Consider the following 17,740-nt stretch of genomic DNA (forward strand, 5'->3'; position numbering starts at 1 on the left):
AATATTATTTAATATTTTAATTTAATAAATTCATATGATATCTCATTTGATTTTTTTATTGTCTTTCTCTTTATTTTTTAAAATTTTATTTATTAAACAAATTTTGTAAACAAAAAAATTAATGGATGTAAAAATGACAAAATAATCTATGTTTGATATGTTTTAATTTGTTATTATCCAATTAATATATTTTTAAATAAAAATTAAATTAAATTTTGTCTATTTAATAATTTAGGTTAAATCGATATTGAGTTTAAAGTGTTCTATTTAACTATGTTCAAAACATATAAAGTTAAATGTTGAATTTAAAATATAACGTTTGACTATTTTATGAATTAAGAATAATAAATTTTATTTCGCTCAATATAAGGTTAAACATTTTTTAATTTGCTCAAAACAAGACTCCATAACCAAAGTGTGATGCACATACCATTAAAGGCAAATATTAACCGCTAAGTTCTTTTTCATCTGTAAAAACGCTCTTCAAATATTTCAGATGAAACTAAAAAAAAAAAAGAAAAGAAAACATCAAACTAAATATTTTCAAGAGAAAAACCCAAAACCAAATCATCTTAAAAATAGTTCTTCAAGCATTTTCTCTACTCCTGCAGTTGTCTTGATTTTTAAATCCACGCTTTTGGTGCTTCTTTTCTCGCTTCTTAACTTCTTGTCTCTTTAAAACTTGAATCTAACGTTTCGCTTGTGGATCAAAATCCACGTATTCTCCAAAATCTATAAGTTTCTAACCGAGTTATTTTTGGGTTTTGTTTTGTTTTTCGAAAGTTTCCCCTATAGGTTATTGATAGTCTCAATCTCAATTTCATTGTTTCCTACTCTTTATTGGCTATTGAGTATTTCTTTTTTATTGTGACTGTTTTTTGTTTTTTCTTTGATATATTTTGTGGGTGTTTGGATGTTAAGAAAGTGTGAGAAAATGAGAGGAAAATGGTGGGTTAATTTTGAAAAGGAAGATAATATCTTTGGTTTTTTGAGTTGGTTATTTTATGGGTTTGGATTTGTTTTTTAAAATTGACTCTTTGGGATTGATTATATAATATATAACTTCATTTTTTGATTTGGAGTTTTTTTTATAATTTTTTTAGGTATTTGGATGTCGAGAAAGTATGGGAAAAGAAAAAGAAAATGACGAGTTTAGCTTGAAAAGAAAAATAATATCTTAGATTTTTTGTTTGATTATATTTTAGGTGTTTGATTGCTAAGAAAGTGTAGGAAAATGAAAAAAAATTTATGGGTTAAGTTAGAAAGATAATATTTTTATTTTTTAAGTTATATATTTTTTTGGGTATCCGTCTATTTTCACCGGTTTGAAATTTGCAATCATGATTTATGAATAATGTTTTAAATAAATTGATCATTAACACTATAATTAAATATAATCCAAATAAAACATACTCAAGTGTCGTTCTTTATCCTAACTACATGCCTATTATATATGTGTATATGAACACTTACAATTTCTTAACTTCCGTTTCCTCGTACAAAGATTCAATTCTTCCTTGGATCCAGCCAAAGAAACTGAGAGGAAACCAGATCAATGTCCGCCTGTATTTTGGCTCAAATGGCAATGTTCTTTCAAATTTTCTGTCGATATGATAAAAGATGACAAGACACTTGGCAGACGCATCATTATTTAGATCATTGTCAATCAATAGAAAAACAAATTCTGGTCATGATGAAATCCGTCTGCAACATCCTTTTTTCCCCTTTAATCCGGAAATCTTTCTGGGTCCTAAAACTGGCTTTTCTTTCTTGCCTCTCTTCCTCAACACTCGATTTTTTTTTACTAAAGTTCTCCATTCTTGTTGTCAATAATATCACTGAGTGGCTTTTTGCAGATACAAAAATATGGATATTCATAAAATTCACCACGTCCTGGGCTCATCTCATCTGGCTCTCCCATGAATCCTCTCACTAAGTTCGAGGGATATTAATGGCTCATTTCCATATCTCTCTAGATCTTTGTTCTGTTAAATTTTGCTGGTTCTTATATATTATCTTCCATTAAAAGTTAACATAAAAATTTTACTTTCTTTATTTTTAAAATATAATTTTAAAAAATAAAAAATAATACTGCAACAAAAAAGTGGGTCTGAACCGTCAGATTATAGTGGTAATACTAATAACTTTTACTATATATTTGCATGTCCTAAAATTACAATAAAGGGCAGCAAAAAATAGCATAGATACATGCAAAAATAAATAATTAATATACTATTTACTCGCTAGGGCTGAAGGCTGCGGCTCTGTTCTAAATTCACAAGGCGTGAAAGAACCTGCTGTTCACCCCTGCCCTGTATAGCTGCAGCTCAGATGTCGTAGTAATGGTAATCTCAGTTTTGGCTGGTGCAAAGAGCACGTCTCCTTCATTAACCATATCTTCCCATGATCCATAATACAGTGTTCCCTCCCCAAGAAAGATGAGGAAAATAGAAGGGCCAGGGATGGCTGGGAAAACCGTTGAATGCCCTTTCGGAAGAATGCAACGATCAACCTCAAACTCGTCAAAGGGTGGGAGATACCTTGTTATGTACGGACTCAATGGAAACCCTTTCAGGATTTCGGGATAGCCCTGGATCAGATAAACAAGAATCAAAATTTGAAGTTTCGGAACTTCAGTTACTTTTTTTATTTTTAAACAAAGGAGGTAGAATATAAGAAAGGGATACAAGTATTAAGATTCAAACTCTAAACTTGCTAAATGTCACCTCTTAAAGGGTGATTGCATGAATCAACTAACTTAAGTTACAGGTTCGGAACTTCTGTTTAAAACCTTGATTAAATACTTGTACCTGCTTATATGTTAGCATGGAACAAAGAGTTTGAATATCGCGATGCTTGGGGGTAAGACCAGCCCGGACAACATTGTCTGAAGTTGCCATGCATTCGATGCACTCTCCACTTAAGTATGCATGGGGCTCATTTGCCCCAAGATACAATGCTTCACCAGGATTAAGTTTCACATAATTGAAAAAGAAGGCAGATATGACACCTATGTCACCTGGATATTGCTTTTCCAAGTGCAACACCAACTGTTCCTTCTCTGTCAGACACCTCAACTGATGCAAGAAAAAGAAATAAAGAGTAACAGTGTTATCATAGAAAGGTCAAGAACATAGCTAGAAGAGAAAAGGAGGGAAGAGAAACTACACAGAACAGCTACTATTTAACAACTTTACAAGCTGGAAAGAAAAAGAGAATATAATATATCAAAGATTATAGAACGAATTAATTATTAGAAAAGTCTGATATCTCTTGCCAACAAGGGAAAAGAGAAAAAAAATCTACCATGCACTCTTTGCAACCAAATTTATAATGCAGCAGCATATTTGTCCCGGGCTGATTTCATACAGAAACAACATAGAACTATGCAAAATAAGCTGACCATACCAGTTTAAGCCTGCGACTTAGCTGCCTGAATAAGCAATGATGTAGGCTTTTGACCATTGGGAAAATATAGATGAACTTTTTTCATGTCAATACATTCAAGTATTTAAATAACATTTATAACTTAAAGTGGTAAGCTGATAAAGAACAGAAGATCTCCAAAATCAAAGCCTAGAAGGAAAATCAGTTTGTTATTGTCAGTATTAAAAATTTTCTCACGATGTTGAAGGTTTTTCTTTAAATAAAATAAAGATTTGGTTAGGAGCCATTTTTTTCATATGCTCACATAAGTTTAAAACAGACTAATATAAAGCATATTTTCAAGTCTTCAGAACAGTCATTTTCTGAAGGAACTCTAAAGGGAAGGACCACATCAATGCTCCCTGTCCAGCTTATGTTTCTAAGGAACATAACTAGGTGATGACTCCTGATTTCTTTCTCGGTTTTATGCCTCCATGCAGTATGGAAAAAAATCTATAATGATGAACTTTCTGCAGACCTGACTTTTTTTAATGTGCAGCCGACTTTTCAGTTTTGATATTGCTTTAGTTGTCATCTCCTTGCTAGCTGACATAAGTTGGGTAAAAACCGATTCCAGAGCAGATTTTACTGTCTCTGCCCCATCTCGGTTGTCAATATCTAAGACTTGGTTTGCTGATGCACTGCCAACCAATTCTACAATTTCAGGAACATCTTCAAGCACACCCTTAAGCTCCTGCAAAGAATATAGATACTTGCTTCAAATAAATAACTATAGTTGATAGAATCACAAGCAAATGATAAATAAATTCAGCTAAACCGAATAACATGAAAGTTTTGGAAAAACCACATAAAATAATACCTATAATCTTCAAGACATTTCAAACATAATTTGTAAATATCTGAAAATAAGTAGAAAGATGTTTGAGGAGACACTTGAAGATGGGCGTTTTTTCACAATTAAAAAAGGTTATTTCCTCAGGCATGCAGAAGCACTGTGAAATTGCTTGACTAGGTATCAAACTTCTCCAAAATATGATGACCTGAGTAACTGTCCTGGTGCATCATAATTAGCTTATATATACAGAAAATAAACTTTAAATATGAATAAATCCCTTTAAGATCAATAGACATGAGAACGTTTTGGTGCAGTGACACATTAAATTTTACCAAATTGATAGCAAGTATCATATTCACCTTCCAGCTATATAGGCCAAAACAAGTCCAACCAGAAACAGTGGCAGTGGATGTAATATTCATGGAAAGTTATGATTAATTATCTTCTGTCTCTAATTTCGATGCGATTCAGACTGAAGTTTGGTCATGCATATCATTTCCCCAATAGTTATTCAACATGATTACAACTTGACAGCATAGATAATACATTACTAAAGGCTACCATGTGTCTCTACTGAGAGAGTTTAATCAAACATAAGGACAGGGTTTTTCATTCTCAGAAGAGACAATTAGCAGGAGAACAATATAAAAAAAAAAACCAAAAGTTCCACCAAAAACTGAGCGCAATTAATTTAATACCTCAAGAGTAATGAACCCACAAAGGGCCCTGAACTCTGTTATTGCCAAAGCCATCTCAGGTTTGTGATTACCATCCTTATAAAGGTTTGGCTGCAACTTATGCAATTCTTTGGCCAATTCTTTATCCGGATGCGCCTGTATTGACAGGGCTTTTGCCACTGAAAGTACCTATATTACAGCACACGGACATAACCACTGAACCAAATTAGACAAATTAATGACAAATTTACTAATACTGTAGTTAAAGTTATGTTGATATCTATTTTTAACTCTCAAGCTTAATTCTTTAGCACGAACTATCCAAGGTTCATTCCAATATCTCAATTAAATTGAGATCAAAATCGCCCAAAAATTAAAATTTAAACTTATAGATAACTAAAGAAAGATTAAACTACCACCAACACCACATCAAATCAAAATTCAGTTACATTCAACTTAAAACCGAAAAAATGGTAATAAAAAAAAAGCGAAAATTCAATTTCCATTCCTATTAAGAGAGAAAACTTTAAAAAGAAAACCCAGTAAACCAATAAAATTCAAAGAGAAAAACACAGACAAAAATCAAAACTCAATTTTCAACTAATCCAAAGGAGAAAAGAAAAAAGAAAAAAAACAGAGAAAGCACACAAATCCAAGTAAAAGAAAGAGCAAACCTTGAACAAAAAAGGAAGATCAGACCCCCATTTTTCCAAAACCTTATGACCAAGCACATTTGGATTCTTCCCAAGCCACTCTTTCAAACCCATATTTTCTTCTTCATCATCAGCCAAAAAACTTGGTCCAGAGTCATGGGTTCCCATCCACAACTCAGCGTAAGGCCTGTCAAGCTCAACCTTAGCCCCGCAATTCAAAGCCAACAGCCTCGCCACTTGTGCATCCGCCCCACATCTTCCCCAATCGTAGTTTTGCACCCAAGCTCTTAACCGCTTCAACTTGTCAGCATTAGCCTTTGCCATTGTTGAAATTTGAAAAAGAGAAAGACCCAACAAAGAAAAAAGAAAAGAAAAAAAGACTAGAGAAAGGTGAGAAGGAAAGGAACGGGCATTGTTTGCTGGTATTTGAAGAGTTTGAACGGGGTAACAAGAGAGAGGGAAACAAGTTGGGAAAGAGAGAGTTTAGATTGAGAAAGATTGGAAGAAGTCGAGGTGGGGTCTCTCTCTGGAACCATGACTGTGCTTTGCTTTCATGGCAGTTCGTTTTTAATATTCCCACTTCCGCACGAACTTTCATGCCCCCTTTTTTTCTTTTCCATTATTTTAATTGTCTAATTTATTCTTAATTTCTTTGTTTTTCATACTTACGACTATAGAGAATATTATATATATTTTGAAGTTAAAGAATATTATACATTTAAATTGGTTCAATCTTATAACTTTTACATGTTTCTAAAATTCTCATTAAAGATAATATTATATGGATAAATTCATTCGAATCTATAATCTTTAAACATTAATAAAAATTTTATTCAAACATCAGTAGTTTTTTACTTATCCTTTAAATACCTAAAACTAAACAAAAAATAAAATAAATATATCTATAAACATTAAAGTTTTGTTTGATAAATTGAAATATTAAATATTAAATTTTTAATACTAAATTTGATGAGTATTGAATTTGAATTATAAAAATTATTTAGTATTTTATTAAAAATTAAATACTGAAAACAAATTAAATATTGAATATAAATATATTATTTAATAACTATAATATATCGAATTTTAAAATTTTATTTTTACCCTTATTTTCATTATAAATAATAAATAGTGTTTTTAAGAAATAATAATTCAAAAAAATTTTACAGAAAAAATTACTGAATGAATTTTGCATTAAATGGTAAGCATCTATATCTTCTTATCTTTATCAACACTTTCTGATTGAAAAAAAAATTAAGTGAAATTTAAAATGTATTATCAAATACATTGAAAACAATTAAAATGTTAAAATTTTCAAAATTTATAATAATTTATCAAACAAAGCCTTAGAAAAAAAGATTGAAGTCCAAATTCTAATAAAAGTATAACTTGGACTATAATCCAATAACAAAATATGTTTATCTAATATCCGTCCTAATCCTTATCCGATAAAAAAAAAAATTCCATTCTATTCCCTTTTTTTTTTTTTTTTTAAGTCATCTTAATCCTTTCACACTTGCTTTTTCTCCCTATTTTTTCTCATTTAATTTTTTTATATTGTCCCGTATTTCCTTTTACTTATAAATTATTATTATTTAAAAAATATGTTTAAGAGTTAAATTTTAAAATTTTTTTATTTTAACCTAAATTTTATAATTTTTTTTTAATTTGATACACTATGTGTATATTTTTACGTATTGAATATTTATATTTATATTTTATTCAAATAAATTTTAAAATATGATAATAAAAAATTATTTTAATTTCAAAGAAAAGTACAATAACAAATTTTAATATCTAAAAAAGGAAAAAATTCTTCATAATTCAGGACAAATTTGAACATTGAAATAGTCTTTTATTTTGGGCATTGCAATTTAAAAGAATTCAACTATTTTTTTTTTCAAATAAAAATTCAACTTGATTGAATCAAAACTTAACATGATCTTTTTCTTCGTCAAGGTAAAGATAATCTAGAAACTTGAGGAAGTCAATTAAATTAAATTTTCTTTTTTTTTATGAAAAACATTTGTTTATAAAATTCAGCAATTTAAAAATAAATATTTAAATATTTTAAAATTTAATTTTAAAATTTATTAGATGTTATTTTATAAATTAATTGAATTAAAATTTATATATTTTGCAATCAAACTTTAATCAAAGCTTAGTTCCAATTTGGCCATTTCATTCATTAATTAAACTTTCATTAAAAATACACTAAATAAAGTCGGGGGATCTTGAACGGTCCTTAGGCTGTTTTTTCCCTAAACCAAATAAAATCTGAAAAAAAAAAAAAATGGCTAAAAACCGACATATTGTCGCTTGAGAATTCTATAAAATCGAGGAAAATATCGACAAAGGAAAAGGCATTGATAACATCACCAACGTAGACACACCGTCAAAATCAATGACGTGTCGGTGGCTGTTACTGTTCTTACAATTGATGACCCTGGGGCCGACTTTTTCAGGTGATCCGCACCTAGAAAAGAATATAATTAATTATTAATTAATTTTGATTAAGATAGCGAGTTAACTGTCAATGATTCTACGTGGCAGGTTGCGAATGCTTTACGTGGCAGTTAAACTTTCGTTAAAAAAAGGTTTGACTTCAAAAATATAGTTTTAAAAAAACGAAAATTTTAAGTGAAAAAAAAAAAAAAAGAAGCATAGGGATTTCCACGTTGTGCAGCGACAACATCCAATTCTCTTATTATTATTATTTTTTTTTGTGCTATTTTAAGGAAGACAACGACCCATTATCAGAGTAAGTATTACATTTGTTTAGAGGTGAGTAGTTAATTCTTCTGATTTTGAAAATTTAAAAAATAAAATTAATTAATCTCTTAAAAATAATCGAAATAGGTTTATTTTTTTCTAATAATTGTTATAATATTCAAATTTTAAAATTTACTCATTAGACATAAAAACATAAGTTGAGCATTTGTATAATTTTATTTTTTAAAAGTTATCATAATTATAAATTAAGAGTTCTTAAAAAAATAAATTTTTATCTACACAGATAGAACTAAGTTTCAAAGTCATCAAAATTAAATTTGAAAGTTAATTACGTGTAAAAAAAAATTAGCACCCATCACCTTCAAAATTGATACTAAATTAATTAAATATTATCTTATTTAAACTTTAATCAAAAATAGTTTTATTCTTTATTTTAATTAGCTTCAAATCCATTTTTTTATTTATTTACACAATATTATCATATAAAAATTTTATAAAAAATCTCATAGAAAATATCAAACAATTATGCAAATATATATAATAAATCATACAAAAAATATCATGCAATAAAAAAATCTTGCAATAACATAAAATGTCTTCCAAAAATAATCCTTCAATCATGCAAATATTAATAAATCATGCCATAAGTGTCATGCAAAAATATCATAAAAAATCATGCAATAATATTAAATCATAATTATGTAAATAAAATATTAGGTAATAATTCACACAAATATAAAAAAATCATGCAATTAAACATCCTAAAAAAATGCAAATTATAAAAAACCACATCAAAGGTTTTTTCTTTTCTTTTACTCATCCTTTTTAATTCAAATAACAATTAAAATAATAAAAAATCAAAATCAAAAGAAAATCAAAATTAAAAAATAACAAATAAAAACTTTGCGTATAGGTCAGGTCAGAAAATGGGTTGGCACGTGGGTCCTGATAAGTCAATATTAAAAAATTAAAAAAAAACAAAAAGTTTAAAATTTTCACAAAAATTTAAAAAATCAAAAATAAAAAAAAGAATTTTAAAATATGAAAAAGAAATATCCAAAAATATCAATATATAAAAATAAAAAATAAAGTTTGGCATTGTAGGATTTTTTTTTGTTTTTTAGATTTTTTTAATTTTTAATTTTTTTTCTTTTTTCAATTTTGTTTGAATTTTTAAAAAAAAATTGATTTTGTGGGATTTTTTCATATATATATATATTTTAAATTCTTTGGATTTTTTTTTAATTTTTTATATTTTTCTTAGATTTTTTAAATATATGTTTTTTTTTTTCAAAAAATTTTACTATTTTTATTTTTTTCAGTTTTTGAATTTTTTGTTCCATTTTTCTTGAATTTTAATTGATCATTTTTTCCTATTTCAATTTTTAAAATTTTTTAATTTTTGGAATTTTTTTAAAGTTTTTAGTTTTTTGGATTTTCCACAATTTTCAATTTATTAATTTTTCAAAAGAAATTGAATTTTTTTAATTTCTTAGATTTTTTCTTAATTTCTTCCATTTTTTTCATTTTTAAAATTTTGTTTATTTTTTTTAATGCTGACATGGTTATGATGATGTAATGATAATTAGACTTTTTGACACATATTATCATGTTAGTAACTTGAGTAACGATATTAGTCTAATGTATCAAACTAAGGAAGGAATGAAAGTTTGGATACTTAATAGTTAATTTTAATTGTGTACTATTGATTGCAATAATCCAATTGGATCAGAAAAATATATATTATGTTTAGGTGTTAACAAGCCTTTTGATTTAAATGAATACGGACAAGAGAATTTTTACGATTATCTTGAATGGATAATAAGTTTGGTTACGATCGAATTCGAATATGAAATTGAGATTGATATTATATCAAACATAATTTGCATATATATTTTAGTAAAAAGGTGATGGTGGTGGATAGAAAACTAGGAATAATTAATTTGTAAGCCAAATAAAATGGGTATCTATTCTAATTGCTTTTCAATTCTGATATATATATTCCTTTTCCTTTTATCCAAAAAAGTATTCCTTATTCCCGAATAAAAAAGTACCATTGAAGTGGAGTTTGATTGAAGTTGTGTATGATTTATTACAATAACCCAATTTGATCATAAATGTGTACATTATATTTATTTATTTTTTTTAAATTCTATCTTATATTTATTCTTAAAAAGTTAAAGGATTACTACATATCTCATTATATCATATTCACAAATTTTAATACATTATTAGTTTGTTAATATGATCATAAAATGTTATATCCCATTGCATTACTAAAAAATTTCATGTATCAATAGCTCACACCACAATCAGACAACATGGAGGATAACTATTTAAAAAAAAAAGTAAATCGTTTACAATTATTACAATACAATTAATTACTTAAAATTAAATAAAATTCATATTTATAAGGGATAAATTCTTATATAATTGTTTTATTATAGTTAATTGATTACAAAATTATAATAAAATTAATTAATGTTAATATAATCATAATTTTTTTAAATTATGAAAATTAAATATGTGAACATTAATTAAATTTGCAAGTGTTATTTACATGTACTTAAAAAATATTTATATTTTATTGCATAACTTATCGTATATAATTATTTATGGAATAAAAAATATATTAATTTTCATGTTATCAAATTTTTAATGATAACAATGTAATTATAAAAATGAATTATCATTTAAAATAAAATCTCAAAATGTGATTAAATTATTATTAATAAATATAAAATTTTTATGATACTTTATTCATATTTATTGAAACTATTTAATACAAATATTTTGTGTTTATTATTTTTTTCTTTTTCAAGAAATTTCATAAATTTAATTTATGTTGAAAAAATTTTAAAATTTTACTATTAAATCAATTTTGAAAAACTTTGAGTAATTTAATTTACATTGAAAAATATTGATTAAAATTACCTTTTTGTTAAATTAAAGAGTTACCTCGCCCATTTTATATATTTTTAATTTTCCTATTTAAGTTTTTAAATATAAAAAATGAATAATAGCAAAATAAATAGCGTCATCAAAATGGGTTAAAGAATAGAGTTTGTATTTGATGAACTATCAATAAATAAATTATATGTACTGTTTGTGAATAAGATTATATTAGTTTATTAATAAGAATTTTAAAAAAATAAATTAAGTTTGTATATTTATCTTAATAGCTAATAAAGATTTTATGTTTGGTGATTAATGAAGGGGCATAATTTAATTAATTGATAGTATATAAAATTTATATATTGATAATGCTTCAATTATAAATTTGAAGCCTAATTTTGGATTGAAAGTTGGTAAAAGAAAGGAAAGAAAATGAAATGATAAGAAAAGAAAAGAAAAATTTTTAAAGGAAAGGAAATGATATTTCATTATCTTGTTTGGATAGTTAAAATGAGTAAAAGAAAGGTAAGGAATGGATTGATTATAACGTTTTTGTTCAGTTAAGTTGGGAAAGGGAAAGCGAAGGAGATATTATATTATATAGCTCTAATTATACCTTTTTAGAATAAAATATTTTTTCTATCATGTGAATAATCTTGATATTAACTATTTTAAATAATTTTGAAAGTCAATAAAAATAATTTTAATTTAAGAAAATATTATTAATAATTAATTAATAAAAAATGCACGTTTGGAATTATTTTTCCAATACAATATTTTTTTTTTCAAAATTAATACATAAATGAGAACATTAAAAACCTAAAGATTTATTATTAAGATAAAACTAACTATAAATTTGTTTAAGTATTACCATTTTCGTACAGTTGTACATATTTTGTCATGTTCTTTGAATGAAAAGAACAAAATGCAAAAAAAAATTAAGACCTAAGCAAGAATTTTAAAAAAATATAGGATTTGAAGTTATTGATAGACAGATAATTGAAGAATGAGTTCCAAAAAATTTAAAGACAGCGTTAATGGTTAAGCTTATAATGATATTTTTTGAAAAATGATAAAATATACAAAGATATAAAGATCACTTTATATTTAAAAATGTTTAATCCTTTCCTTTTCTTTATGTCTATTTCAATTTAGGATAATTAAAAATTAAAGTTTTTGAGAGAAAGGGAGAGATGTTTAACCTTTTTTTTTTATTAAAATATAAATGATAAATAAAATAAGAAAAAAATTTTCTTATTTCTTATGTCTTATATCTTTTGCTTTCCTTTCCTTTCCGTTCCCTTCCCTTACCTCTCAACCTGTACTTAGGCTCAAGGATATTATTGAAGTGGGATTAGAGCCAAGTTTGATGATCCAAGGTGAACGGGCGTGGCCGAATCCAGTGGATTCATACTCATTTTGTTTTTTCTTTTGTTTTTATTTCTCTATTTGCTCACGTGCTTTCCCAGGTCCCCTCCTTCATTTTCACCGGAAAATCATAGTCACGTTTCATTTTCCTTTTTCTTTTCGTTTCTGAGAAAAGGAAACCATTGAAATTGTCGAGAAAAAATGAATCAACTCGACAACTTGGTTTCGATAAACGGTAAATAAATCTCTCATTTTTAACGATGAATCTAATTTTTAAAAAATATTCACTTATAATATATAAAAATTATAAATAAAATTTAAAATAATATATTATTATAATTATCACAAGGATTTTTTATATCTTGATAAAAAAATAATTATATCATTATTAATATTATCAAGTACATCTTTTTTGATATTTTCGTTTGTAAAATGTTGACAGTTCATATCTATAATAATTATTCATATATTTATCAATTTGCTGAAAAAAAAAGTTTAAAAAATTTTAAAATATCTAATTTTTTTTTTAAATTTGTTATTTTTTAGTTTTTAAATTGCTATAAATACTTTACCATGAGAAATAGATTCGCTTTATGCTTTTGTTTTTCAAGCGAAAAAATAAAATTTAATTAATTTTTTGATAAATTAAAACTATAAAACTGCAATAATTTTGAAGGCGACATTTCAAGATTCAAATTTTGGATTGTTTCGGTGATTATCTTAGTCGGAGGTTCGGGTTAACAGAAACGGGAAACTTTGTGGCTCTTTCTTGTGAAGCTTCGATTTCGAGTACTAATAATGTGAAACACATGGATTGGTTGTACAATTCGACTTTTCAACTTGGCAGCTTTTTCATGTGAAAGACAGCAATTAAAGGAGGTTTTCCATCAAAAAGAAGAAATTTCGTCAATTTTCTGAGCGAGGATTATTATTAGATCTCCTTGAGACAATTAAAGGAGGTTTCCTCTCTAATAACAACAAATTAAGTGCCAAAAAAGTATTAGGAGGGATATGTGGGTGCGATCAGAGATAAGAAAGGCATTCATTATACAGAATAAAATGTCCATTTTCCTCATGTAAAATGATGAGTTTGAGATGAGTTTCATTTAATTTCTAAATTTTTAAAAAATAATATATTGATATTTATAATGAAACTGTCGTTTTTGTTAGTTGAATTGTTAAATAAAAAATAAAAATATTACGAAGTAAGATAATAAATTGATAGTATTATAGGGTTAAAGTTAAGAGATAAAATAATTGTAAAAAAAAATAAATAAAAGTTTGATAAAATTTATTCTTTTTGGATATTAATTTTTATAGATTTTTATTACTATTTTTGTGATGTTAATTTTTAAATTAATTAATATTTTTTATTTCTTTTCAAACAAATTTGCTAAATTACAATTAAACTTGTCAACAAATTAATCTATCGATAAAATCTACAAGTTAAATTCGATATGAATCAAAGTTTTAAATATAATTTTTAAAATCTAAGTTTGACCTAATTAAATTATTATTTTTATAAATAAAATATTTTTATTTAATTTATATTTTAAAATATAATTAAAAATATTAAAATATTTTAGAATATTATACAAATATAAAAACGGTCTAATTGCCTTTGGAGTTCCCAGTTCGAGGCCCATCTTTTTAATACTTGCAAACCCAAGCCAAGAGATAAAGGACTTGCTATCTATAGGTCTTCGTTGATCACTGCTGCTTAATGAAAGGACTTCTCTTTCTCGCTTTTTAGGTTGCGGAATATAAAATAGAGTGGGCAGTTCTTCTGAACGACTCCTCTGCTATTCATAACTCCGCTCTACGATTCGGCATTCTTATATTAGGCTTTACCGGTATATTTATTGAATGGGATCAAGTCAAAGATTTCTTTTTCATTTTTAATTAGAGGAATGGGGATTTTATTTCAGCTCTTTAAATATATTTTTAAGACTAAATTCAAACAAGTCAGTTTTCTCTTTCATCATATCCGGATATACCTCGGATCTTATTACAATTATTATGATCGCATGCTAGACAAAGCCTGGGAAACTGACTAAAATAACATGCAAAAGTACCAAATAACTAATTGATTGGTGTCCAAATTGTCAAATGCGTCCACCAATTTCTCCTTCTGGACAGCAGATCAAACCTTCACTTTTGCTGGCTTCTCCACAACGACACTCTGTGACCCTGTCATCCTTGCTAATATCACAAATGACATTCCTCCGACGGCGTTATTTAAGCATCTCAGAAACACCACTGATGACTTAAATACCAAGGGGGGGACTCCCTTGGCCAACAGGAACTCAATCCCATTCAAGGTTTGGTACCTCAAATTGCTGCTGACGCCCATCTGAATAGCCCAAGTAAGGGCATTCAACAAGGTAGGAGGAGGTTTGTTGAGTGTTTCAAAGCTGCTGGGATCCATTTTCTTCCTCATTTTGATCAACCCATTTGAGATTGCAGTTCCAACAAGTCCTGCACCAAATCCAACAGCAGCAAAAACTGCCCCTTTGAAGATAAGAGTCCCAAAACGGTTCATGAAGGTGTATGCACCAGGTTCAAACATGTGACTTGGAGGACATTTTGAAAAGATAGCAGGGAGAGTTGAAGAAGAAGCTGAGGTTGTTGGTGCCAAGAGATACATGAGAGTGAAATTCAGAATGGAACTGACAATAAGAGTTGAGAAAACGAAATCAAGCTCTTTAAGACCAAAATTAGGACGAGAAGCCATGTCCCCAACAACACAAGCACTGACTCCCACCATCTGTTCCATTAAAACTTTGAACGGAAACTGCCGATCTGCTGCAACCCTGTTTCTCCATCCCCTTAGGAAAACACCCAGAATGCCAAAATCCTGCCACGAATATTTGTTTTTGGAGTTGGAATTCTCATCTCCTCTACCTCCTAAGCTACGACCAACACCATTGTTTCCACCGCCTTCTCCACCACATGAATTATGGAGTTTGGAACTGGAAATCTTCGAGAGCAGAAAGCGGATTCCTTGGTTTCGAGGGGATGCAACAACATCTGCCGATTGTGCTTTGAAACGGTGGCTCAAACTCATGTAAGCAAATTGCCTTGTCATCGAGAAACGATACTGAACCATGGTCGCCATCTGATCGCACTGAATTGATTCCTCAAACTTTACCCTACACAGAGTTAATCTAATCTTGATTGATATAATTCAGTAACTAAGAGTAGGGGCGAAACCGTATTTTTTGTTTTGGAGGGTTCGATATGAAAATAAGATGAATTGATGAAAATGTAATAAAAATTTAATATTAAATAAAGTTATAATAATAATATGATTAAATAAAAAAATTATAAATATCTTTTTACATGTAAAAGGAATTTGTTGAATATTTAAAGAACTATTAAAATCTAACTAATAAATTTTTTAAAAAATAAAGAATAAAAGCAATCATTAAAAGGTTTAGCTTTAGAAATAAAAAGTTCAATAGAATTAAATTTTTTTTATAATGATTGGATTTGTAATTTTATGTGCAAAATATATAGGTAGTTGAATTTTTTTAATTGTATTTTTTGAAAATTTCTTCTAACATTAACGTGGCTACAATGATACGATGATGATTGAGCTTTATGTCATGTCAATAACTTTACTTATAATATTAATTTGGAATATGAAAGCATATGATAGAATGAAAGTTCAATACCTAATAATGAAATTTATTTTTTAAAATATTAAATTGATAAAAAGTATATGAGTTATTTTTGTATTTAATAATAATAATAATAATAATAATAATAATAATAATAATAATAATAATAATAATAAAGGTAATTATATATATAACATATAAAAGGGAATTTGCTTGTGTTATTTAATTATAAAAAAAGTGATGATGTGGTATTCAATTACAACTTTTTTTATTATAATGTTATAATTATCAAATCATAATAAAACTTTATATAATGGTCTATCACTTATAAGTTTTAATTTTATATAAAATTTTGATCGACCTCACATAATTTTAAATTGTAATTAATTAATTATATTATAATTACTATAAATAATATACTCTTGTGACGATGGTAGATAGAAAACTAGGAATAATTAATTTGTAAGCCAAATAGAATAGGTATATATTCTGATTGGTTTTCAATTCTGATAGATATTCCTTTTCCTTTTATCCAAAAAAGTATTCCTTATTCCCAAATAAAAAAGTACCATTGAAGTGGAGCTTGATTGAAGTTGTGTATGATTTATTACAATAACCCAATTTGATCATAAAAATATACATTATATTTATTTTTTTTAATAACATTCTATCTTGTATTTATTCTTAAAAAGTTAAAGGATTACTACATATCTCATTATATCATATTTACAAATTTTAATACATTATTAGTTTGTTAATATGATCATAAAATGTTATATCCTATTTAAACATAAAGCTATTGCATTACTAAAAAAATGTTATAAATCAATAACTAACACAACAAACAGACACCATGGAGGGTAACTATTTTTTCAAAGAAGTAAATCACTTATAATTATTACATTATAATTAATTAATATCTTAAAATAAAATAAAATTCACATTTATAAGAGATAGATTCTTATATAAATTTTTATTATAATTAATTAATTACAAGATTATAATAAAATTGTAAGTAAAACGTTTCCAGTTCTAAGCATGCCCAATTATGAGTAGAGAAGACACCATTTGTAGATATCAATCATATAGAATCATAGATTTTTTTTTTCTTCTCTGAATGAATAGAAAGGGGATCAGCCTTTCACGGAAGTTGCTGGGTAAAACAAGTAGATGAACAATTGATGAGTCATACACTACTAATGCCTTAATATATAAAGATCTACATGTTTCCCTCGCTTCGCTGGAAATATTTTTTATATTTATAATTTTTCATTGAACTAACAATTAAAAATAATTTTAAATTAAATCATGTTAAACAGTAATTGTTTATTTACATAATTGTTTATTTATTTTGTTTTAATATATATTAATGTTAATATAATCATAATTTTTTTAATTATGAAAATTAAATATGTGAAAATTAATTGCAGTTGCAGGTGTTATTTACATGTATTTAAAAAATATTTTATGTTTTATTGCATAACTTAACGTATATATTTATTTATGGAATAAAAAAAATACTAATAAATTTTTTAATGATAACAATGTAATCATAAAATAAAATCTCAA

At 26.6% G+C, this 17,740-nt stretch overlaps 1 protein-coding gene and 1 pseudogene across 2 annotated transcripts; both read right to left on the minus strand.

Moving 5' to 3' along the window:
* Positions 1–2,029: 2,029 nt before the first annotated feature.
* On the minus strand, positions 2,030–6,094 carry LOC111313629 (mannose-6-phosphate isomerase 2-like). Its single transcript, XM_022914301.2, has 5 exons — positions 5,574–6,094; positions 4,921–5,088; positions 3,905–4,120; positions 2,811–3,077; positions 2,030–2,590 (listed from the first exon to the last, which is right to left on the minus strand). The coding sequence occupies exons 1-5, from the start codon at positions 5,874–5,876 to the stop codon at positions 2,276–2,278; spliced, it is 1,269 nt and encodes a 422-aa protein (XP_022770036.2). The 5' UTR covers positions 5,877–6,094; the 3' UTR covers positions 2,030–2,275.
* Positions 6,095–14,458: 8,364 nt separating this feature from the next.
* LOC111313628 (protein RETICULATA-RELATED 3, chloroplastic pseudogene) lies at positions 14,459–15,785 on the minus strand (annotated as a pseudogene). Its single transcript, XR_016332776.1, has one exon. The product of XR_016332776.1 is annotated as a protein RETICULATA-RELATED 3, chloroplastic pseudogene (transcript).
* Positions 15,786–17,740: the final 1,955 nt, after the last annotated feature.

The sequence above is a fragment of the Durio zibethinus genome, chromosome 23 (assembly GCF_047325235.1).
Source record: "Durio zibethinus cultivar Kanyao isolate XHJ-2024 chromosome 23, ASM4732523v1, whole genome shotgun sequence".
NCBI lineage: Eukaryota > Viridiplantae > Streptophyta > Magnoliopsida > Malvales > Malvaceae > Durio > Durio zibethinus.

What these genes read in the sequence shown, in the direction of transcription:
- LOC111313629 (XM_022914301.2), bottom strand. Translation starts at nt 5,876, where the DNA reads ATGGCAAAGGCTAATGCTGACAAGTTGAAGCGGTTAAGAGCTTGGGTG. An exon ending in GTGGGTTCATTACTCTTGAG is followed by an intron (nt 4,121 to 4,920) that starts GTATTAAATTAA and finishes TATTCTTTGCAG; the next exon opens with GAGCTTAAGGGTGTGCTTGA. An exon ending in CCATGCTAACATATAAGCAG is followed by an intron (nt 2,591 to 2,810) that starts GTACAAGTATTT and finishes TATCTGATCCAG; the next exon opens with GGCTATCCCGAAATCCTGAA.